General features: G+C 36.2%; 1 protein-coding gene across 2 annotated transcripts; it reads right to left on the bottom strand.

Moving 5' to 3' along the window:
- Positions 1-3,442: 3,442 nt before the first annotated feature.
- Positions 3,443-14,291, bottom strand: LOC134746117 (uncharacterized). Of its 2 annotated transcripts, XM_063680380.1 has the most exons (7): positions 14,133-14,291; positions 10,980-11,153; positions 9,620-9,709; positions 7,793-7,987; positions 5,578-5,847; positions 4,884-5,483; positions 3,443-4,605 (listed from the first exon to the last, which is right to left on the bottom strand). In XM_063680380.1, exons 2-7 carry the CDS (start codon positions 11,127-11,129, stop codon positions 4,273-4,275), a joined length of 1,638 nt encoding a protein of 545 aa, XP_063536450.1. In that variant the 5' UTR covers positions 11,130-11,153; positions 14,133-14,291; the 3' UTR covers positions 3,443-4,272. The 2 variants fall into 2 exon arrangements, with proteins under 2 accessions (XP_063536450.1, XP_063536452.1); XM_063680382.1 differs by lacking the exons at positions 9,620-9,709; positions 10,980-11,153; positions 14,133-14,291 and adding an exon at positions 8,063-8,210.
- Positions 14,292-25,033: the final 10,742 nt, after the last annotated feature.

Here is a 25,033-nt window from a genome sequence, read left to right as displayed (position 1 = left end):
TGAGCTCCGGCAACCTTACAACATTAAATAAATACACGCTTACAACAATATTAAAATACAATATTAAATCATTGGGTTAGATTTCAGGCAATAAGGTAAAATAGTACATTGTGCAACATAACATAACATTGGGCGTAAGTTAAATATTGCAAACGAGAGTATAGTTAAATAAAGATTTATAGACTCGAGTTTGCAATATTATTACGCCCCGAGTTACATACAATGTTTTTCTTCACACTTGCGATACAAAAATGAAGTATCAAGACAAGAAACTGTTAATTATAATACTAGAAACTTCATAACTCCCTATGGAAAACGCTTTTTCTATAGTTCCTGCTACCAATAGTTGCTGCTGCGTGCAATTACTCTTTTACTGAGCGAGTGTGATGAAAAATACTTTTCACATCACCTATTCGAAAAGGGAACTTTTCTTCCCTGCTAGGAGGGAGCAAAGTGGCACTTGCATACAATTTTCTAACTTAAATAATATTTTGTTGTAATTGTAAACAATAAATGTAATTATCATATTTTAAATTAATTAAAAGCATATTTAAATTAAGTAAATTAATTAATTAGCGTAATATTTACAAAAAAACGTAAAAAACATTAATTTAATGATTTAATTTTTATTTTGACATTTTAGGTCTCCGAGCTAATTTGTTACCAGAAAAATCTACAAAAATAATGTACTTGATTTTCATTGTATCATTTTAGGTGTTTGCTGATGTCTTTGAAAAGATATTAGGTGCGTAATTATGAGCTGTAGGTACTTTTAATTTGTCAGTACAGTCACGTCTGAAAATATCGATACGGACACATTGTCATAAGTATGTATACATATTTTTGGCACTTTGTCCGTATCCATCTTTGCTTAAAATAATAATGTTTTGAAACCTCATATAGGTATATGTATGTAATTTCCTCATAGGTGATGTGAAAAGCAGTATATGTCACATGGTAGCAATAGTTATTTGTTATATAGGTACAAGGGTGCAAAGTTGTATTTTACCCGCGAGTGTAGAATTGAAACACAAGCAAGCGAAAGGATTCTATAGGTGAACCACGAGCGAAGCGAGTGGTTCTAAAATAGAATCCTGAGCGTAGCGAGTGTTTCAACACACGAGAAGTAAAATACATTTGCGCCCGTGTATAACACAAAACTTTTCACCTCACTATAGCGAGGAAAATGCAACATCCACAGGCGTTAGATCATCTTCATCACTAGAATCACTCATTTCTTTACGATATTATAACAGAAAACTCTGGAAGTTGTGTATTTTTAAGCGAGTCGGTGAGAAAAGTTTTTTAGTAAAAAATTTGTTGACAATGTTGACATTTCTGACGTATGAAATGTCAACGATGCGTTTTGAAATTGCATCGACTCAACTTGTGCGTTCAGAATTATATTTAACATCATTATAAAAAAACAAACGTTTCTTATGGAATTTTAAGGTTTATGACTTAAAATCATTAAATAAAGCTAAATTTGGTATTTTTCATTAGATTCTCAAACCATTTATTTAATGATAATTAATATCGAACGAATCATTATCATAAACGATTTACGTTTTGTTATCTGTCAAAAGCTACTTAAACACGCTCCATCCAAGGTCAAATTACTTTCCCCACTAGTGGATAAAACGAGTTTTTCCCCGCTTGTATTGAAGGATAAAAGACAACTTTCCGAGCTAGTGAGGGGAAAAATTCTTTTCACCTATTGGGCGTTAACACTTGAATCCCTCACTACGCTCAGGATTCTATGTTAGAATCCTTCGCTTCGTTTAGGATTCAATTGTACGCCCTCGCCGTAAATATGTCATTTTGCTCCCTTGTGGCACAATCTACTATTTTCTCTGTATTAGACACGCGTTAAATAAAACCACATGCGATTATCTAGTGGAGGAGACGGCTAACTAATGACACTAGTGTCTTTCTTAAAAAAAAAATTCATAAGTACCTAGAATGTCTTTGGTAGCTTGTGGTCACTATTCACCAGTGCTCTGGACCCGGTTCTAGGGCCAGTAGCCAAAAGCTACCTGTGGCTTTAGTCTTTGACGTTATTCCGCCCGCCCAACGTCCATCTCTATACGGTTCCTTACCATGCGACCAGTGATCATAAGTTTCTCCAGACTCTCTGGTCCTGTTCTGTTCAAATGGCCGAAGGTACTACTGTACGCGTTGGTTGCAAACAGTGGAGACTTGGAGAGCCTCGTTTTGATACTTTTGGTGTTGAGTTCAGCATACTATTACTTTTTCTGTGGTTCAGCGTTGCGGCAGCGAGAAATAGTAGATGTCATATTTCATTCTTGATCAATTGCGTTACTGTCGTGGCAGCATTGCTGTCGCGATAAGAACTTTTAATCCGTGGCTCATTATATCAATCAATCAATGTGGCGACAAGAACTTTTTGTCATATCACTACCAAAGTCAAACAGTGACCATATCGCCCACACCAACTGCTGTCGCCATCCGAATGTAAGGGGAGTCTGGGAGATTTACCCAGGTCACCCAGGTGGGAAACTTGAACAATTATATCAAAAAAGTTCTAAAATATAGGATGATTTTTAAATGGGACATTAGAGCTGCTACCTGATCCCGGCGTGCTGCTTCGCGAAAATGGTATATGTAGGGAGACCTTTCCCAACTTTTGAATTAGGGAACGACGATGGGCATTTATAGATTTTGAAAGAAATGCATAGCCAGAGACCAAATATAAGTCAATTTTGATTTGTTTTCCACTCGATTCCTTATCTATTTAGTGTTGAACCAAACCATTCAAGAGACCCACCTATGTTAGGGTACTAGAATGTTTTTCACACATTAAATCACTCGACTACTTTATTTTCCATACAATTCCTTCATCGAGCACTATTGGTTCCGTTAATCGACATTTGAATACTCTAAAAATTACAAGTCTCCACTTCTGTCGTTATCATCCTCTAGCCCCATAGGAAAAGATGTAAAAAAACATTTGACGATTTGTCTCAAGCTTTGCTGGAATTGTACAGTCTCCATCAGATATGCCGGAACGGCCGAGGTGCTCAAAATATCATAACACGCACTCTAAAGCCGGCTTGGCCGTTCCGATATATCTGATGGCGACTGTACGACGATAGAGTCTATTCTCGAATGCGAATGACAAATAGAAGCTAAATTGTAAACTTTTTGTTTTGAACCAGCGTTATCCAAAATGTGTGTGTGCGACGCATGGATATATTTGAGTAGGTATCTTATTGACGCGTATATAATCCAATCCCGAAGCAATAAATTTTGTAGGTATAATTGTATATAAACAATATATAATCCATAATATATTCGTACGGTCTTTACCTCCTAGAGTAGTTCTGATTTACTACTACCCTGCATACCTACTGGTATATGGTACGTACCATGCAAGATTTATTTATAGAGGTACCTAACGAAAGTCAATAAAACCACCAAATACAAAAAAACTTTTATTAATCGAAAAATAAAGAAATAATACATAATTCAGGTAGAAGCATTTTATTACATTGAGAAACCAAATTGAATTAAACTCATTAAAATAAAAATAGTTATACATACATATTTCAAAATACAGGTCTCATGAAAACCTAAATATTTTTGCTACATGATTTTACGTTTATCATTCATAGTTTTGCAATAAAGATGATTTATTGCCATTACTAGTCTTTTTATCTACTCTCTCCAATATAGGGTAGGTATTATTTGGTGCAAGAAAGTACCACTTGAAAACAAAGCATACTGGTCATCTAGTAATTAACATTAAAATAAATAAAAAGATTACGTTATTCGAGGGTTGCATAATATGAATATAGAACTACTCAATCTGTTAGTACGGAACCTTATCAAAAATGTGGTACATACTTTTATATAAAAGAAACGACAATTGTATTTGATAATCTAACAAGGGAATTTAACCATTTTCAAACTGCGTGAATTTCAAGACATTTTACTGATCTGCGGGATTGCCGCAGCGCTACATTTTTACTCATGGTGATACTAGCACCACAAAACTTGCTGCGTTACGGCGTTCTGTTTGTGGTGCATTAATGTTGTTTATTCCGATGCACACAATCCTCACCGTACTGATTACAACCGAGATACAATCTGTTAAGATATAGCGAGCTTTTCACGCTCTCGGTTGCAAATCGTGACCAATCGGTTGACGTTAGACGGAGCCTCAGTCGCGCCTAGTAAGTTTTATAGTATCACAATGTTGGGACACATCCGTCACAAGCATTGTAATACCATTCATTCCCCGTGAGTGATTTAAGGCATGGGGTGGAAGGTGAGCTCGGTCTGGGAGTGCGCGAACAGGAGATTCAGCTGCGAGTCGAGACCGACGTTGTATACCTTGACCAAGTTGGCGATGGCCTGACCCGGCTCCTTACGGACCAGAGCGACTCCCGACACCTTCATCAGGTGAACTTCCGAGTCGACGGAGCCACCGCCAGTCGTGGCCAGCTTTACGTGACAGGTGACGTCCACGTGGATGTACTTCTCCACGGCTTTTCCTCGCTTTCCCGGGACGTCCACGTATTCAGTCTTCTCCTCGACCTGAGGCAAGTCGGCGCGAAACACGCTCGCCTCTCCCAGAAGACCCTGCAAAATTTCAAATTACAATAAAGCTATGAGCTTCAACGTACGAGTACTGCCAAGCCTGTCAAGGTCAAATTTTACTTCGTTTGGCATATATCCAGAGTTATTTTTATATTGTTTGTCCTTCTGCCAAAACATCATTTTTTGAACTTTAGCATATGCCGAAATAATAAATTTGTAAACAAATGTATTACTATGCGCCTGTCGGAACTCGCATCATGGCGAGGTGCCAAATGTTACATCCATCATAAGTTTAGTAATGATTTAGCTATTCCACTTACCCCGTTTCCTGTAATAGTGAATTTCATGCCAGGCTGGATAGCGCGTGGTTCCATGCCAATGCCCTCGGGGTGCGAGTCGGACCAGAAGTAGTTTTCTGGGGCATTAAGCGTGTCCGGCTTGAATGTTATGCGCTTTCCGTAACCCATGCCGACGGACTGCAGGAGGAGGCTCCGGCCCTCGAAGAGGTGGCGCCGGCAGCCGGCGGGGCGGACTCGGTAGTGGAATCCAGGCACGATTCGGGGATCTACGTATGTTCCAATGACAGGCAACTCATACTTCTCGAGTCCAACTACACAATACTGGCAAGGGATGTCATTAATGTCGCCACCGTTGACGGTAACCCTCCTGGACGATGATTCGATACCAGGCTTGAGTTCGTAGCCCTTTCGGAGCTGCTTGATGCCAATCGCAACGTTGACTACTCTGGAGACTGCCGCGTTTCCCCGACCTTTCTTCAAGATGGCTAGTCCGGAAACCGGCACCAATTTAGTAGCTCCATCATTTTCATACCACTCTACTTTACAAAGCGTACTGATCTTTACTTTCTTCACGATTGATCCGTCTTCGAAGATTTGCTGATCCATTTCAATTTGATTTTTCTATAATAGAAAACCAACGTTAGTCTCAGTTCAAGATAAATTAATAATTAAAAGCTTGAAACACATTTGAAAGACACATCCTTCGAAAACTCACCTGTTGTTGGACAACTTCAAGGATGCCCTGAGGTTCATGGTTCGCATCATAGACCGTGAATTTATGCCCAATCGACACGGCCTCAAGCTCGAACAAGAATCCTTCCGGTCTAGAGTCGGTCCAGAAATAATTGTTATTGTCATTGAGCGAGGAGTCATGGGGCTCAAATGTGATGCGGCGCGCGAACCCGCGCCCGATCGACTGCAGCGTCAGGGCCTTGCCTCCGAACAAATACTTGGGCTTCACCGACAATGGGGCCGCATCTAGAGCCTGAAAATTTTAATTTTGATATAATTTATGCCCACAAAAGTTAACTAGAAAACCTTACAGTTTGCCGTTCAAAAACAAACAACAAGTGCAAATAATTTACAAAATTACGATTCAATCTTTAATTTTACTTTAGACAAAACCAATTTGTGAAAGACATGATTACTTTTTCTAATGTTCTTCAATGCAAAATATCTGATTATGTTTATATAATGACTTCATGAATCGACATTATGAAGATGATTACCATATGCGTATTAGAACTGAAGCATTTCTGTTTTTATTATACCCACAGAATAACATTCTAGGAGGACTGCTGAGATGAAAAAATAACCATATCAATACACAAATGAAAACTTTAATTTTCCGATCATTGATATGATTGACATGGCAAAGAGCCCTTATGAATGATACTAATGTTTACCTATTGTTGACACAACATGCTGCCAGCCAGTATGTCACTTTCGACCCGTCGGGTCACTGCGCGTTTCTTGAAGGGGTTTGATTTCAGAACGCCGCTCTGGGCGAGGGTCTGAAAAACTGGACGATCCACATACCAACGCCTACAGCGGAAGTGCACAACCAGTGGCGGACCACGCAAGTTAGCAGTGTTGGTCGTTGGTGACATTTTCAGTCTGTAAATTTCATCAACGGACACCGCTACTCACTGAACCAACCCTACACAAACCTAATCGAACCCTTTCCAAATTGCTCTGGACTGCTGAAATCGGTTCGCCGATAGGAAATTAAATTTAGATTTTCATTGCCTAATTACAATCGACTGTTTGAAACTTATAAGCGAAAAAACCATTGTAATAAATAATAGCACAGCATCTTTGAACATTTGTATGTAAGGTTGCCATTACCATATTTCTTTTGTTATAAACACAAATTTTGCAAATTGGGAATCAAAATAATATTTACTATTATCATAATAGCTCTTATTAAGTTAAGATAATGTTTTCATAAGTTAAATAGAGTTAATACTACGATTACTTATGAAGAATGATGTATTTTTTACGTTTATTAGGTACCTTTAACTCCTACAGTAGGTATTGAAACAACATGACAACCTTACTTTTATTGTCCCTGCCATAATTACAAACTTTATCAAATCGTACGTGATTAAGTATAACATATGATACTAATCGAACATTCTGTTTATTTGTGTTTTTTTATGTCTCATTACTTTATTTAACTGATTATATTCCACTTTCCTGAATGATTTCCGGAATGATGATTTGAATAAGAATAAAATTCATTAAAACAAAATAAGATATCAGAATACTCGATTAGGTCATGAACATTTTTGTAAGGCACAAAAACACTCACCATCCTCTTGGTTCTGAAAAGGATTATCCTTACCAAAATGTTTTATAAATAACCACACAGCCAATTTCTAAATCAGTAAAACATTTCATAATGAAATGTAATTAAATTAGGTAGCTAAAAATCTCATACCATATCTATAGGTAAATAAATAACTAAGTGTACCTACTAAAGTATGTTCAAAGATAGCTGCAAGGTGAAACATCCAAATTCAATTTCCTTGATAATTCCATATAATTTATTATATTGATGCAAATCCGTTTCGTTTGCAGTCCAGTATAAAATTTAGCCCCAACTAATATGGATCTTCGTAGTTTTTCTTTTCGACGTAGGAAAGCTTGACATCGATGACAAAAGCCATGTGTATATGATTTTACATAGTTTATATCCTGCCATGGTTAAGCAACATTCAACTGAACTAATGAGGAATAGTTTCCTTACTTTTAAATTATTGTTGATATATATATCGTTAACATTTTTTAAAGAATCAAATAAAATGTAGAAGATCGCAATCCCATGCAATCGTCCACATTTAATGACAACGAAAAACTATTCCTCAAAGTCCCGCATTTGTGACAAATGAAGTGAGTTGAGGTTGAAATAAAATTACTCGTCTTACCTGCATGGGTCTAACTTTGTATCGGAAGCCGGTTCTGACGCGAGGGTCGATGTAGACCCCAATGACGGGCAGCTGGTGCGGCGCCGGCGGCGGCACGCGGTACACGGCCGGCACATCCCCGAGGGTGCTAGCATCCAGCAACACCTCATTGGCGTAACTATCCGTCCAACCCTTTTGAAAGCACTCAGGCTGCTCCTGAAATCACACGCCCAATTATAATTCCAGTTGATTTTATGTACAACTACATCTTGAATTTAAAAAGTGAGTCACCAAATCAGTCACTTCTAAAATCAGGCTATCAGTGTCGAATTCCTCAATCGTTAATTTAAATGCCATTCAGTGTTTAAAATATACTTATCGTCTTAATTTGCAATTACTAAAAGTAAAATGACCAGACCGCTAGCCGGCTCGGTATGGTCTGAAGATTTGGAAATGTGTCTTGCAGATCATTTATATTATACGCCGCCAAAATAAAAGCCAAGAAAGGCGTAACCCGCTTACATCATAAAGAAATTGCAAAGGTATGTGCTACCTGCTACGCATCAAATTATTTATAGGTAACCGAATTTTGTCTAAAATCTAAATATAGCATAAGTAATATTTTAGGGGACATTTCAATGAATGCTCATTATCTTATGACGTACCAAGACAATTGAGTAACAATCAGCAAATTGTAGGTACCTAATAGAAAATCTGCGTCGTATCACTTGCGACAAATTGGTTTATTGTGAACACGAAAGTACAAAGTCCGCTCGTTGCGCTGATCGAGAGTTATATTTACACGGTTTCATTTATTACCGACACAGACGGCTTGCAGATTCCATTCCGCTTACACGGGGACGGGTGTATTTGCGGAAACTCAAAACCGGCAACGAACCTTCAAACGAGGTTAACACCCAGGAAGGTACGATAAAAATAAAACAGAAATATAAAAAAAACTTTATGCAGAATGTTATCGACCTTAAGCTCGAATGAATGAACGAATCAATGAAGCATCACAAATACTGGATTGATTCGAAGCCCTATTACACAATGTAGGTATCTTTCAATACTAAGGACGATGGTCTCTTTAGCATATAATTGGCAGTGTATACTACGTGTCATATTAAAGCAATATATAGATACGATGTGGTATGGGTAATTTCTCGGCTGTTATCAATTACGATGAGTATTGTGTGCGAACGTCTAGACAAGAGGGTCAGGAGCCGTGACGTATGTGATAACAGTGCGGGGGTGTGTCGGCAATACGTTTGCAATAATTAGTACGTGTTGGTAAAGAGCAGAATGTTGTTTACGTTACAATACTGAACCAACTACGGAAAGTTTTTTAAAAAAATCCTTCGGATATCGCGCTGACGTACGCGTAGCTTGTTTAAGATTTATCGATCAAGACAGCTTCTATATATATGATACAGTTATGAAAAAAATGGTAACTAGGTACTCTTTTCAAGTTGAAAGCAACAGGGAGACCCATGCGATAGGTTTTTCTAGAAACGTCTATGGTTTTCCCATATTCCTATCAACCGCGCCCGGCGCCCGCCTCGCCTAGCTGTTTTATGTGTGTAGGTATGTTTTTTGGTCGTTTACAGATGTCAAATAAAAGTTCACAAAAAAAATGAACTTTTGTGGCTGACCACGTCGTGCGCGATAATTGCTCTTCGCACATCGCAGAATAAATAAGAAGAGGGACGTCAAGTTGTGCCAACCCTAATAATTGCTCGGAGCAATGCTGAGCCGAACGGAGCCGAGTTTGCCCGAAAGGAGGAGTGCCTCCCCACTGACATAGCCAATATGTTGAAATCCTCGAAATAATAAAATTATACTTACGGGTATTTCCAATTCGGGGAACGCCTCCTCTCCATCGCTTTCATAATCACTCGCGATTGGGAGTTTACTCTTGGAAGTAGTTTCAGATTCCTGTCAAAGAAGATACGTTTCTTGTAAACAGTGAATGGGGGCGAGACAATTACGATCGATCAAGACAATTTAAGTTCGTCCTTGGATCGAAATAAACAAGATGTTTACTTGTCGAACAATAGGAGTATCTTCAATTATTTGTACCCACGGCCTACGTACCTACCTACTTAGTAAATTGATATAAAATGAGTTATATATTGATATAAAATGGGTAAATCAATTTTTAATTACCTTTTGGATTCCTTTTTACTTATACCAGTTTATTAAACAATAACAATCTACGTCAGAAAGATGCATATAAAAGGAAAATTATAATTGCAGTCTATGATAACGAGAAAAATTGGAACATCGCCCAAGCAGGTTGTCGAACCTAATGGTCATAGAAAACGCAGATTCTGGCGCCAACAATAATTTATTTACTACGCTTAGTTATAAGAACTCAAGAATCTCTCTAGATTCTCTAAGAATTGGCGAGAGGTCGCACAGGATCGAGAAAAGTGGCGCTGTCTTGTGTCGGAGGCCAAGTCTCATTTTGGGTCGCTGAGCCAACGGAATAAGTAAGTAAGTAAGTTATAAGAACAATCTACCTACATGCTTGTATTGATTAACAGCGAGTAAAGTACCTACTTACTGATCAAAATGTCTACCACGAGTGTAAATATCAGCATGCAAATTATACATAGTGTATAACACCAGAGACTCATGAACTATAAAGACTATCAACTCGATGTTGTTACTATCGCGAGTTCTTGCTATAAACTGCCTCCTTTTTTGTATAGGTAGATGATAATTACGAGTATGTACAACTCAGGCTCTCACTACTAAGCTTCTAACATCTTTAGTAGATTTTCTACGGTAAGTATATACAAAGATAGATATAACTCCGTAATAGATGGATACATTCTAAGGAAGAAACGTGCCTCGAAAATCAAGAAAATTTGATTCTCGTTCAGAGGGCGCTACTAGCTTTGGCCTACTGTCGTATAGATGGCGTTGACGGTTTCGTTTGTTATTTAACAATTTTAACGCATATCAGTGAAAGAACATGGGTCAAAATCATAAAAATAATTAATGCAAATAAAAAAAATCATTTATCCATATTTAAATACATTTTATCGTATTTTTATAAATCTTCATTTTTAGTTTTAAAGTGTGTCGACAGATGGCAGTGAATTTACTGGGGTTACAAAATTTACTATGACAGTACCGCTCTAGTATAAGTTACTCTATGGTATATACTAAGATCTACATCACATATATTAATAGCTACCTGGGCAGAAGGCAAAGTCTCCACAAGTGCTGGCTCCTCATCCAGGGCAGTAGAGGTCCCGGCCAAACGAGCCCTGGTCAAGTTCCAGAGCCGTTGCAGGGCCAAAGGGGTCTCCTCAACTTGCATTTCCATGGCTGGACTAGCGAGCATCTTGACAATAGGTTTTTAGGTTATCTGTAACGGGAAAAACACCTTAATGACGTTTGCTGATAAGATGGTTAGTCAACTAGACTAAATAATGAGTCATTGAATTTAATGAATGAGCGGTATAAATACTTACCGGCATTTGTAGACGAATTTACATAGAATTATTAAGGGTTGTCAATACGATACGTTCAGAAACATATGTGAATAAAAGTCCTACTATGACAAGATGGCGTGGCTTGAAAGTTAACTAGAAATGAAATTTAAACTAGAAGCCCCCAAACTTATTTATTTATTTAACCTTTATTGCACAATACAAGAAAATACAAAAGTGCAAATATATAAATGGCAAAACCATATACTTCATGCTCGTATGTTCAATCAATCGTATGAATCAAATATTGATAGAAAATATTTTAGGACCTGATTTATTTTATATGATATTTAAAAGTATAATTGAAATAAATTGCAGGTTTGGCTATTGAAAAACGAAGATCTTGCACATAACGCACGCGCAGTACTTACACCTGCTATATATAATCCACCCTGGTATTTTCTCTTCTTGGGTCAGCGAGGGCAGCTATCAGATATCAGACCCCGTGCTGCTACGCGAAAATAGTCTTAGAAGACCTTCCCTCAATTTCAAATTAATGAAGATTGGCGTTTACAGATTTTGGAAAAAACATGCAGGGTGAGTGTTTTTCTTTTATGCCAATCGATCGATCCCATTCCTAACCAGGACCAAAAGCTTGTATAGGACCAAAAAAGAAAATTGCAGTGCAGCCAGTGACGTTTAGTCCCACCAAACTGTGATATGTTGTATATTGGCACAGGTGGTCCTAATGAAAGGAGTCTCTGACGCAGAGCAGAGTTGAACAAACTGTCGGTTAAATACTCCATTGTATTTAATGGAAAATTCCTACTGCATGTACTTATTTTATAAACACATCACGTCATGATTCAGACATCCTTGCTCACGAAATGAAGATTGTGGAGGAAATAAATCAGATAAATTCTACCAAATGTAGGACAAGATAATATCAAATACTGTATTTCCTACCTGCCTTTTTTTTGGTATAATTTGAAGCGATTTGGTATAATAAGAATTCCGAACGTATATAAATAGTTAGGTATCTAAATGCAGAGAACCTTAAATTTGGGGCGACATATTCATTCACTCGAAAATGCCCTTTAATAAATAAATAAAAACCTTAAATTTCTTATTTCAGCAATAAAACCGCTCGTGATCTTAACAAAAGGTTTACTACTTTTTATTCTTTTCAATAGCCTCACGGTCAGGTAAACTTCGAAATCCCAGACGGGGAGGTCAAGTACCTGCTTTGACAAATACGGCTTGTCTAGCAAGAGGGTAGAAAAAAGTTTTACCGACATCCAAAAAAGGAGGTTCTTAAATTCAACTGTACGTTTATTTGTTTTTGCCTCCATTCCAATCCATACTATAATATTATAAATGCGAAAGTCTGTCTGTCTGTGTGTTACCTCTTGAAATTTGGCATAGAGATAGTTTGAGTTCCGGAGAAGGACATAGGATAGTTTTTATCCCGAAAATAACCCCTTAAGAGGGTCAAAAGCAGGGTGGAATTGAGATACTTAATGAATTGCCTGATAACTTGTGTAAGCTATTAAGCATATGCTCGAATTGAATGATTGTCATTAGACTTTATCCAGGCGCTGTCCTTACTCTAGCGGCGGTTACTTAGTCCACACAGACGAAGTCGCGGGCAAAAGCTAGTATAATATATTGAAAAGTTTGGAAACATGCTTTTTTAAATTATTTTTTTAAGTATAAGCCCCCTACTGGTTCACTGTGACATAACAGTGAATCCATTTTATAAAACTTAAACATTTATTATAATGGTTGTTATGTTTTATGATACATTTTCATAACTAGAAGCTAAACGTTACGAAATACTGTTAGGCAAGCCCATTGTTAAGAAAAAGAAACGCATGGACATAAAACATCCATATCCTGCAGACCCATATCTGCACGCATTATTATTATAGTATCATGATAATGTAGTAAGGATGAGTAATTAAGTCAAACGAAAACTCAACAAAATTCCGTTTTAAGGGTTCCGTACCTCAAAAGGAAAAAACGGAACCCTTATAGGATCACTCGTGCGTCTATCTGTCTGTCTGTCCGTCTGTCACAGCCTATTTTCTCCAAAACTACTGGACCAAATAAATTTAAATTTGGTATACATATGTAAGTTAGTCACCCAAAGACGGACATGTAACGTAAAAACAAATGAATTTAAAACACGGGGACCACTTTTGGGGGGTTAATGATAAAATTAAAAATAAAGTTTTTAAACTATATCGTGTTACATATCAAATGAAGGAGCTCATTGTGAGAATTTCAAATATATTTTTTTATAATTTTAGAATAAACAGTTTAGAAGTTATTCAAGAAAATAGATCACAGGGAAACCTATTAGAAATGTGCAGTCAAGCGTGAGTCGGACTTAATTACTTAGTTTTTGATCCGACCCCTACGGGATTTTTAAAGACATTTCACTCACGTTTCACATAAAAAATACATTGTTTAAATTGTGTAATGTACGGAACCCTTGGAACACGAGTCCGACTCGCACTTGGCCGGTTTTTTTTATATATTACGTATAGCTCATGTCATGCGGCTATGGTACGGCACTTAGTCACGATTTAAAAAAAGTGTATTAAATAAAAAGTAAACGTTGACCACTTAATTCTTGATGGATTGACTTTCTATTCACATATGTCACGAAACGGAGTAGTGAAAACTAATCGAAGATTAGCCAAGTGCCGCTGCGGCGACCCAGCGAGAGAGAAAGCGCTCGCTGCAACCAGTCGGCCATTGCTGCGCCCGCCCGTTAACTTACCAGAACATTCTATTTACATGCACTGCTTTTTTTCCTCCTTATACCTACTTTTCAGGAAAAATCCAATATGCTCCAAATGTATCATGAACTTACAGGAATCGTTTAAACATGCCTTACTTTAACTTACCTCAATAAAATTAAATCTGAGAAATATAGACTTGGCCGGTCAGTTAGCAATTCTCAAAAATCCACAAATCTGCAATTCAAAAATTCACAAGTTGCGAAAGTATCACTGAGTGTAAGATCGAGGTTCTGGCAGAGCAGCTCGAACACGACTGGCGGTTAATGTAAACGCGGTGGTATTTTTAACTTGATTTAGATAAGACGGCGATCCCCGGCCGTTTAGCTGACTCTGTCTTACATAGGGAATTCTAGACTTGAATAACCGAAGAGGGAGAAGGGTATACGGGCACGCACCGGCCGCGTGCTCCGCCAGACGGTATACCCACACATCGACAAATTATTACGCATGCGTGGAAGCTATTGAACAGCCCGACGTCACAACTTGTCCCCCTTTCAGAGCAAAGTTCAGGGCAGGATGCGCCCTCGATAGTTGCGAAGTTTTCTAGAAAACTTTAGCACGTGACATCTGGCAGCTTGTTTGTCGCAGTCCTTTTAGAATATACCTTAGACCGTGTAACTGGGCCATTAGAAATTAATATTCCAGTCTGTATACACGGTGTAACATGAGGAAACCCAATAATTATAACAGCGTATTCCGGGCCATATTTGAAGTTAAAAATGTCGTATAAACTTTTCTGTAATTTGCCTAGTTTCAGTTAATACCAATAAAAAAACAAGTTATACAAGGCTGAAACAATTTATACAAAATTATACAGAAAAAAACAACCAACGCTAATATTTTTGACTTACCTATAACTGAACTAATAATAATTACTGTATGACTAATTAAATTATTATAACTACCTAAATAATTATATAGACTGGACGAAAACCAAATACCTAAATAACATTCCTCCGATACAGATATTATTAGTACCTATATTTAATTTCAAAACACTTCATTGTAATTAGTATCACTAAAAGCAAATTTAAACACTGATCTTACAAGTGTTACCATTTTCAATATGATTTCGCTATGTTATGAAATTGTAGGCAAGCAAGCAAGCAAGTTTACAATACTTTTAATAACAAACAGGCATATCGGGTTCTAAATGTCTGTGCCTAATTTGAAACCGAGTATGTACCTAGTAGGTACGTTGTTTATGGAAATAGAAACGATACGTCACATATTGACCAAAAGTTTTAGTATCCCCAAAACAACATGCAGTTGAAATGAAGCTCTAAATTTCAGGGTATTTAAAGCTCTTGCGTCACTCCAGTTTGTTCAGAACTCGAAATAGGTAGCGGGACTCACTCATGTTGCTTTCGTTATAAACGTATTATTAGGTATCTTATTATATTTAATTAATCTTCAAACAACATTATTAAACATGATAGATACTAAATGTGTATAATCTTAAAATCTCCTTAAATTATGTAATAAAACACAGCCTTCAAGTATTTTATTTAGGTAGGTACTTCCTTATCGAGAAAATCCATAAATCTTATAAAAGTAAATCGCATTTATTTCGCATATTACCTACATACGTGCTACTTAATACTCTTATACTTCGGACACTTCTCACGTCGCTCTTCGGATAGCCTGGAAAGAGTTAATATGAGTATTATGATTATGACGGGTAAAGTTGAAGGCGCCAGACCTCAGGGCCCTCCTCCTCCTGGATGGTGTGCTAAAATCACTGCACCTATGCAATTAAAACTGCACGAGGCCATGCGCTTGGCGAAGAATAGAAGCCTATGGAGGAACCTGGTCTTCAACAGAAGAAAATGATGTCACAATTCACAGCATTGAGGAACCGACTGAAGAAGAAGATTTGTTTAGAGGCCCTTCATAGATAAGCCTGTACTTAGACGAGCAAGGGCGTTACCAATTTTGTTTATTTTGCTATTAAGTATGTTATTTCCGCGTTACAAAAAAAAACGCGTAAGTACCTATTTTGCAGCAATAACAACTGGTCTGTCTCTGAAAATAGTTATTTGTTATACAAGGGTGCAAAGTTGTATTTTACCCGCGAGTGTAGAATTGAAACACGAGCAAGCGAAAGGATTCTATAAGTGGTTCTAAAATAGAATCCTGAGCGTAGCGAGTGTTTCAACACACGAGAAGTAAAAAAAATTACCATACCAGCATAGCAAGGGTTTTTATTTAATTAATAATAGGTACCAAAAGTAGTGGTCCTAAAGTTTCTAAACCAGAAACATGAAAGCAACAAAACTGTTTCGGAGAAACCCGAAAACATAAGATCGTAGATTTGGAATAAAGCGAACATTTCAAATAATTGAAAACCATTTTTCCTTCCACACTGCAACACGAGGAAAACAGATGTTGAATTAGAATCCTTTTCTTTAAAAAAATTAAAGGTGTATATCATTGTTATTAAAGTAATGAATCATAATCACAAGGATATGATTTAAATTCTGTATAAATAAAACTCGATGCGTAGTCATGTTTAAGATAAAATTCTCAGCCCGTGTCTGGGCAGAATAAAAGATAAGATAAGATAGCATTAGTCCTATAGTTTTATCAAACAGATCTGGGGCTTAACCAAATATCTAAACAAATAAGTACTTTGAGAGATAATTTTATCAGTGGCATAGCACGTGCTTAAATTTACATACTAAATACACGGCTAACCACATAAATATAGACACATTTAGCAGCGGAAATGGGTAAGCGGGTGACGTGGTCAAAATGATCTACACATGCTCTTACTCTTTGGTATCCACTATCCAGTAGAATAAACTTTTGATCAGATAATTATGAACGCTTCGCTTGCTTAACCACTTTTGCTGCTGAACCTACTGTATTTGCATTTACTGTAACATTAAATTGATTAACAAATCCTTATTTGACCGAGCGTTAGCGAAGGTGTTTATTTCAGCTTAGCCAAAAATGCTTTCGTATGATGTTCTCCACAGGTCGCATTTCTCAACCGATTCGCATGAAATTTTGTGAACAGGTTCTCGGTAGAAAGATATAATTTTTCTGTCGTCTCGTTTTTTGGAAAATGTTCAAAATAGTCGAAATTGGCATAAAGGACTTAAGTGCCAGTGTACTCTATGGTACTTAAGACCATTATGAGTTCATTGTGATAATGAATCGACGAGGTATTTTTAATTTTTAATTTTTTTTACGCTTATAAAGCTTATCGCGAGGCTTAAAGCTCACATAGCCACTAGTAATTTACTTATTAAGTACGTAAGTACGAGTATAATATTAATGCAATAATAATACTAATACTATGTACAAGTATATATTACGAGGGAATATTAGTAACAGTATTAACTATTAACAATGTAAATGGTACGTGTTAGAGTTGTTAAGCATTGTTATTACTTACTAGGTGATATTGTCTTTAGGTAGCTAACTCCGTATAAATGATTAAGCACAAAAGCAAATAGGTATACTTATTGCGGCGTATAAGCCGACGCATAATATCCAAATATCCTTTCCTTATTTTTTTTAAATATTACGTACCTTTGTAAGTATGTATTTTTTTGTTATTTGATTGTAATTATTTAATTAATATAAAAAATTGCTATTAAAATAATTTTAATTCTATTGGATGCCCATTTGTGGACATAGGCCTCCTCCATACTATGTGGACATAGGCCTCCTCCATACTACAATATAATATTTGTAATTACGTACCTTTTATGTTTAACAGCTTTGTTAGGCATAAACAATTATTATTAAGGTACTGAAATCCTCCCACTTTAAGATACTTGAAGATATAACCTGCGCCGAATTTCAATAGAATGTGATTAATGAAGTAATTTTACACATCGGTAATCTCGTATCACTCAATGTAGCAGAAAATTACCAATTTCAGTTGAAATGAATAATTAGACTTAATAACGGTCATACGGATTTTAATTAACCATTTACCTTGAATAAATTGTCCACAGATTTCTTAATTCAAATTAAATGTTCCTCTATCAATTGCTACGAAATTTTCGATGTGTAAATAGACACTAGGTACTAAATACCTACAACAATTATGTATAATAAAATATTTTATAAGGAATAATTACAATAAAAAAAAATGTAAAAAAAATGTAATTCTGGAAGAGCGAGGTCTCCTGATACAGGTACTTCATACCTAATAGGAGGACTCGACCACTATGTATTTACCAACTAAGATTGAAATGAAATAAATTATTATCTTATTATCTTATCTATTATCTTAATAACAATATCATATAAAGACAAATAACTTATGAACTAAATGTATATATGAATAAAACTAAATTAAATCTAAGAACTCTAAATAAATTTGAAATTATGTACCTATGTCATATTTTCTTATCTTAAATAGTAGGTAACTGGTTGAAACCTCGATGCCCTAATTTCGTTATCCGACTTATCATAGGTAAAAATACAGTAGGTAGTAGCGTTGGTATCTATCTTTTCAAGGAAGTCATACCATACCGTTACATTAAAACATTTAACTGCGTTATCCTTTATCAATACGAATGTAGACAGATCAGGTTACAAAACTAAGGCGGTTCAGATTGCCGTCGAAATACAATTGCAAGAAGGTGTTTATACAACACCAACGTCTTTCTCGAAAGTCAACGTTTATAAACAAGTCATTATATTCAGGAAGCTGATACTAATACATATCTGCTAAGGAGGATAGCTTTTGGGTTGCTATGGATCGGGGGCAGTCACTTAGAGACGTATGCATAATTATGTGTGTGAAATTAATGAGGATATCTGAATGGAAAAAAATACAGTCAGTTCTAGTCAACGTAACTTTGAAGAACTATAATACTACTTTAATTAAACACTTATATGTATGTGGTGTCCAATGACAAAACTAAATATACATACAAGAACAGACACAAGGACAAAAATATATATATATTGTAATTTCAAATTAGGTAAAGCCGTTTACGAGATTTTATTAAGTTTAATCCGGCAATAGGTCTCCTTCGGTTGATAAATACGATGATGATGACTGTGATATGAACTAATGACAAATTTAAAAATTCTGTATCTGATGCCTAGCTGTGAAATCATAACATTCATAACATTAACCGATTAGAACTCTACATAATTATTTTCTTTACATCGAGCAGAATTAAAGTTAACCTGACCGGACCACGTCATGGTGTTTCAAGCCATTTTATGAGGGATTGGCGATTCTACGATCTAGCTACGACTTATACAATGTACGAAGATAAAGGCTTCAAGGCTCAACTGAAATATAATGCCATCCGTACGTAAGAATGATTGTGTTATACAAACATGTACACGCGCTCTCCACATGAACTTATTTACGCTCAATATTACAGGACAAAGCGAAAACCAGAAATTTTCCTAATTGGACAAGCGTGAATTCCTAAAAATTAACGCCTTCGGCTATACTGGAACATTTTCAGACGTGACTTTCATAATAAGCCAAAATAGATACGTAGCTATTGTGTGCAAAATCATAACAAAATCATGTTCAAACCACATGAATGAGGCTAATTCGATTTATTTATGAACGGCTCGTGACATATTGTCTTTAAAAAATAGTACCTGAAGATATTAGGTACTAAATGAACAGTGAAAAATAATAAGTTACATGTCAGCAGATAAAATGGGCCACGTCGTCAATTTTCAATAAGTACCAGTACCCGTACCACGAGTCACTGACAGTGTCAACACTGACATTATACGCTACGTCTACGTAATTTACTTTCTATACATCTCGCTCGCACTAATATGCCAGTACGAGCGAGATGCAGTAAGTTACATTCACGCTAGCGTTTATGTCGGTGGCAAACTGGTGGTAGCTGTACAGTAATTTATTGTATAAAATTGCAAGTTACCTTTTGCTTGTAGTTATGTGCCGTTTACATGTTCATATATGTCGAAATTGTCAAATTTGGTGATACGACTTTAAAAGAAAGTGGCGATACATATATGAACTATCGAATATGTTTAAATACTAGAAGTTAGAGTTAAAACATATATGTGCAGTCTGCAATATCACAAGCTGTCAAGAAAGCAATGTAGAATTGCGCTTCAGCACTATTTAATTCGAAGTTCACGCAGAAAAATCTTGTATTGCAAATACGAATTGGTCTTTATTCGTGATGTATAAGGTGCTAAATCGAATAAATTAATTATAATAATATAATATAATGTTTTTGATTCATTAACATGTCCAACCAAGTGCCCTTGAAGTAGGGCACAAGAACATTATGAATAACGGTAAGTAAGTACCTAGTTATATTGTCGATCCGGTTTCATCCGGTTTGTAAGGTCAGTGTTGGCGTAGATCAGTTCATACTCTAAATTAAACAAATCAAATCAAAATTCAAATCACAATTTATTTATTTGTAAACATAGGTTAAATATAGATCTTATACAATAATTTATGTTTCACTATGTTTTGCCATTTGGCATACAAATATAATCAAGAAGAGATGGAGCATGCACTAATTATAACAGATGTCAAACGAAAATAATATGTTAAATGTCAAACAAAAATAAGAGTGTACTTAAAACTAAAACAACTTAAATTCAAAATATGTCCAGTAAATATTCCATTATCGAATAGTATGCTTTTTGTACCAAAAAATCATACAGGCATTTCTTAAATTCAGTTACATTATCTATTGCAATAATATGTTTTGGCAACTTATTGTATATTTTGGGTGCCATCCCAAAGATACTTTTAGCAGCAAAGCCGAGTTCACTGATTAGATGTAATTTTTTTCACATCTGCGAGCACTTTTAAACATTGAAAATTGATTCATGTTGTTTTTAATGTAAACCGCAGTTTCAAAAATGTATAGACATGGCAGGGTTAGTATATTGAACCTAATGAAATGTGGTTTACAGGTTTCCATTACTTGTAATCTACAAACAGATCTTAAACATTTTTTTACGCCTTAAAAGCAGCCTCGCGATCAGTGGTAAACCAAATTAAAACATAAATTTATACCTTATTTGTCAGTAAATACCACTCAATTATATATTTATACAACATGTTTATTTTTTAAGTACCTATATAAGTACGAATTTCTAAACCAGTAACGGGTTCCTGGTTTACAATTTGCATGTACGTACTCGGTTCACATTGAGCTAAGGGGACGTTAAAGAAAGCGAAAACTATTTATTTAAGTAAGTTTCATTCTTTAGATTATTAGTTTTCCTGTATTGTTTCAGTCACCCACATTTTGTTTCATATACGCATTCAGTACGGGTCAAAAATAGAGGATCTTAAGACCTAACGATGTTTCCTTCATATAGTACATATGTTCTGCGAAAATTAATGGTCTCGGAGAAAACATTGATTTTGTGTCCTTTGTTCCATATATTACGTACAGATATAACATGTTCTGTCACTCGAATACACGTGCCGTAAAACATGACTACTTGTACTTACAATGCAGCCATACTGCGGTACACGCACGTGGAAACTATTTACATAGAAAACCTACTATTTAGTAAAACATTTATGATAGTGTTAGGTAAGGTACTCTCAGTTAACTATAGTAGACATATCAAATAAATGCTGCTCAAGAGTAACAAAACCCACACGACATATTGTATAGAAGTTCAGTATATATACCAGCTTACTAAGTTTTTTTTACAGGATGATTAGAAAGTCGACGTATTCGTTGAAAGGGGTTATTCTATAGCTCATTTGCAATGATTAAATTACAGGCAACAAGGGGTCAAAAAACATTGGTTTTCATGTTATTTCAGTTTTTAGATTCTTGTTTAAAAAACACGCCCTTCAACCTAAAACTGGTAATTGTGAAAAATCTACTAATAAGAAAAAAACATTTGCCTAAAAGCCATTGAACGACTGATTACGTAAAATAAAAATAAAAAACATCAGTCACATAGGGCATAAATAGCATATATATATATATAGTCATATAGTATATAAATATTACTAGTTTGTATATTGGCGTTAGTATTAGAATTTATATTTAGAACATTTTTTTTCGCATCGCACTGCACCCACCTTAACTAATTTCTGTTTGGCCCAGTGGTTGACTGTTAGAGAATGCCTCAAGGCATTAAATCCGCCTTTTGTACTTGTTCTTGTGCAATAAAGTTTAAAATAAATAAATAAATAGGGTATGGTGGGGTAAACACCACCACATGACCTATTACTACGGTGCCGAGACATGGACGCTCACTAAGGAGGCTGTGCATAAAATCCGAGTGGCTTTGAGAGCCATGGAGCGCGCCATGCTCGACATCAAACTTCAAGACCGAGTGAGGAATTTCGAGATCCGACCCCGCACCAAGGTGCAAGACGTCGGATACGGCGTTACCAAACTTAAATGGAGCTGGGCGGGACATGTTGCCAGGCAGAGTGATGGCAGGTGGGCCAAAATGTTAACGGAATGGTAGCCGCTTTTAGACGAAAGGAGCTGGGTGGACGACATTCGGAAGATTGCGGGTCACTTCTGGATGAGATTGGCTCAGGACCGGGATAAGTGGCGTACTCGAAGAGAGGCCTATGCTCAGCAGTGGGCGATAAAAGTGGGCAGTGGGTGTCGCCTTCTTAATATAATGGCACCCGGGACCATGGCATGTAGTTAATTAGTTAATTTCATTTCATAAAAGTGCAAATTATTAAATAAGTGTAAATTATGTTATCAAATAAATTAAAAATAGACTTTGTTTACTTGTACCCCTCATTATAATTATAAGTGACAAGCTTATTGCGTATTAGGTACCGATTGATAATGATAACCTCAACTTTAATTTTTCCATTCATCTGTAACCTTCGATATGATCAATAATAATTGTTACTACTGAAATAAGTTAGTAGTGCTTAGGTTGTGTTGTTTCAGGTTTCTGTAAAAACAACAGCATTGGAGTAATTTAATGAAATATGTTAGATTCCCATATCATAGCAAAGCATTAGGTAATTACGTAGAAATTACCATGCTGAAGGAATCAATAAGCTTTGCGAAGTTTTAAAAAGGAGATAAACCTGCATTATTATTGGTACGAATATGGAGAGAGTGGACTCTTTAAAAATAACCAACCAACGAACGAATGATGTATTCGACGAAAACAACTTTTTGTCCAAATTTGTTTAGTAGGTAAATATTTACCATGGGATAATGAAATTGCTCTGCAAGGAATCGCGTGGGAAGTACGTATTGAAACCCATCACCTAATTAATTGGATGGTGAGTATGTACGAACCTACTGGGTGAATAAATGACATAAATTATCAAATAACATTAGCTAAACTAACAACGGCCCACATAATCGCAAACGGATGGCACTTACATACATATCCATAATACAACCTCTGACAGACTAGGGTATTTATACGGTGGGCATCAAAATATTTTATACAATCGTTATATAATGGAGAGCTTTTCAGTCAAGTACATTAAGCCTTTAGGCCACGAAGCTTGCTGAGTAGCCTAAGTAAGGTACGAGATTGCATTAAAGCTTGACTATATATAGGTAACTATTGTAGGTATACAATTATTTTTCTATGAGTCAACTAAAATAACACTTTCTACATAACAACCTAAATAATTAAACAAAATTAGGTAAGTACCTCAGTCGATAAAAGTGTAGAACAAAACGACGACATCAACGAGTTTTAATATCATAAATTAGTAAAAAAGTGGTGGCGGCTTTAAAAGTGTAGAACAAAACGACGACATCAACGAGTTTTAATATCATAAATTATAGTAAAAAAGTGGTGGCGGCTTTGGTTTTGTCCTATTAACTGCGGCGAGACGTGGTTGGTCACATTAATTTTAGTTCACTCGAGCGTTTTGTAATGAAGTCATTATAGTTGAGTCGAGAGCTCATAGTAAAAAGTATACGAATAAACTCTGGTATAGCAAAGTCTTAATTCAACCATTAAAGTCGACGAGTAGAAAAAGCATATTATAGTAAGTATATATTATACCTACTCGTATAACCTGGATAAAATATTCTGGGATCTGGAACGGCATCGGCATTCAGATTTAAAATATGTTACCTATTGATTTGATCTCAAGGCGTTAAGTGCGTGTTCAGATATTTTTAAGCGGACGCTCCGATATATCTGATGGCGACTATACATCAGGACATTCCGAATCGAGCAAGATTCATTTGAAATGTAAATCTGGTACGTTTTTTCGATCACGACCTACGCGCGTGACGTGACTAATAAATAAATAAATATTTGGGGACAATCTTACACAGATCGACCTAGCCCCAAACTAAGCAAAGCGTGGCAAACTTGTACTAAGGGTAGTAGGCGACGATATACATACTTAAATAAATCAATACATATTTATAATAGAATACACCCATGACTCAGGAAGTCAGGAACAAATATCCGTGCTCATCACACAAATAAACGCCCTTACCGGGATTCGAACCCGGAACCATCGGCTTCGCAGGCAGGCCACTAGGGCCAGACAGGTCGTCAACTACCTAACTACTACGGACTAACTTATATTATTCTTAAAAACTACTTAATTACATATACAAACGAGTTAACGATAAAAATGCTCCCGGAAACAAGAGATAGGTATTAATCATTAAATGTTATGTTTTTCTTCCACACGTTACTTATAATTGTAAAGGATGACCTCTGGGTAGATGATAACTTTAACCGTGCGTCAATGCCCCTTGCTGGACAATTAGTTGGATTAATCCGGATTTTATCAATGTTGCTTTTTCACCATGCTGACATCTCGTGTGGAGTCCATCTGGATTCAACCAGATACTGAATGACACACGAAATTCGGAATGTTACGGGCATTGTTTATATTTACACATTCTACCTATACACTAGGTATACACCGTTGATGACGAAAATAGTTTTAAGTCTTAAGCTTGATGCTCGATAGGTGCAGGTCAGTCTCACAGTGAATGTCATTTCGCTGTTGTTTGAAAAAGTCGAAACTAGAGAAGTACCTCTCCCTTCTTCTCATCAACATACTTTACTTAGTAGTGTGG

The sequence above is a fragment of the Cydia strobilella genome, chromosome 12 (genome assembly GCF_947568885.1).
Source record: "Cydia strobilella chromosome 12, ilCydStro3.1, whole genome shotgun sequence".
NCBI lineage: Eukaryota > Metazoa > Arthropoda > Insecta > Lepidoptera > Tortricidae > Cydia > Cydia strobilella.
The sequence above is the reverse complement of the archived record's forward strand: the minus strand, read 5'-3'. Positions and strand labels throughout refer to the sequence as shown.

Excerpts from the sequence above, each read along its gene's own strand:
- LOC134746117 (XM_063680380.1), bottom strand. The coding sequence starts at position 11,129 with ATGCTCGCTAGTCCAGCCATGGAAATGCAAGTTGAGGAGACCCCTTTG. Across the intron at positions 5,484-5,577 it reads TTGAAGTTGTCCAACAACAG|AAAAATCAAATTGAAATGGA; the intron begins GTGAGTTTTCGA and ends TTTCTATTATAG. Across the intron at positions 4,606-4,883 it reads TCACTATTACAGGAAACGGG|GGTCTTCTGGGAGAGGCGAG; the intron begins GTAAGTGGAATA and ends GAAATTTTGCAG.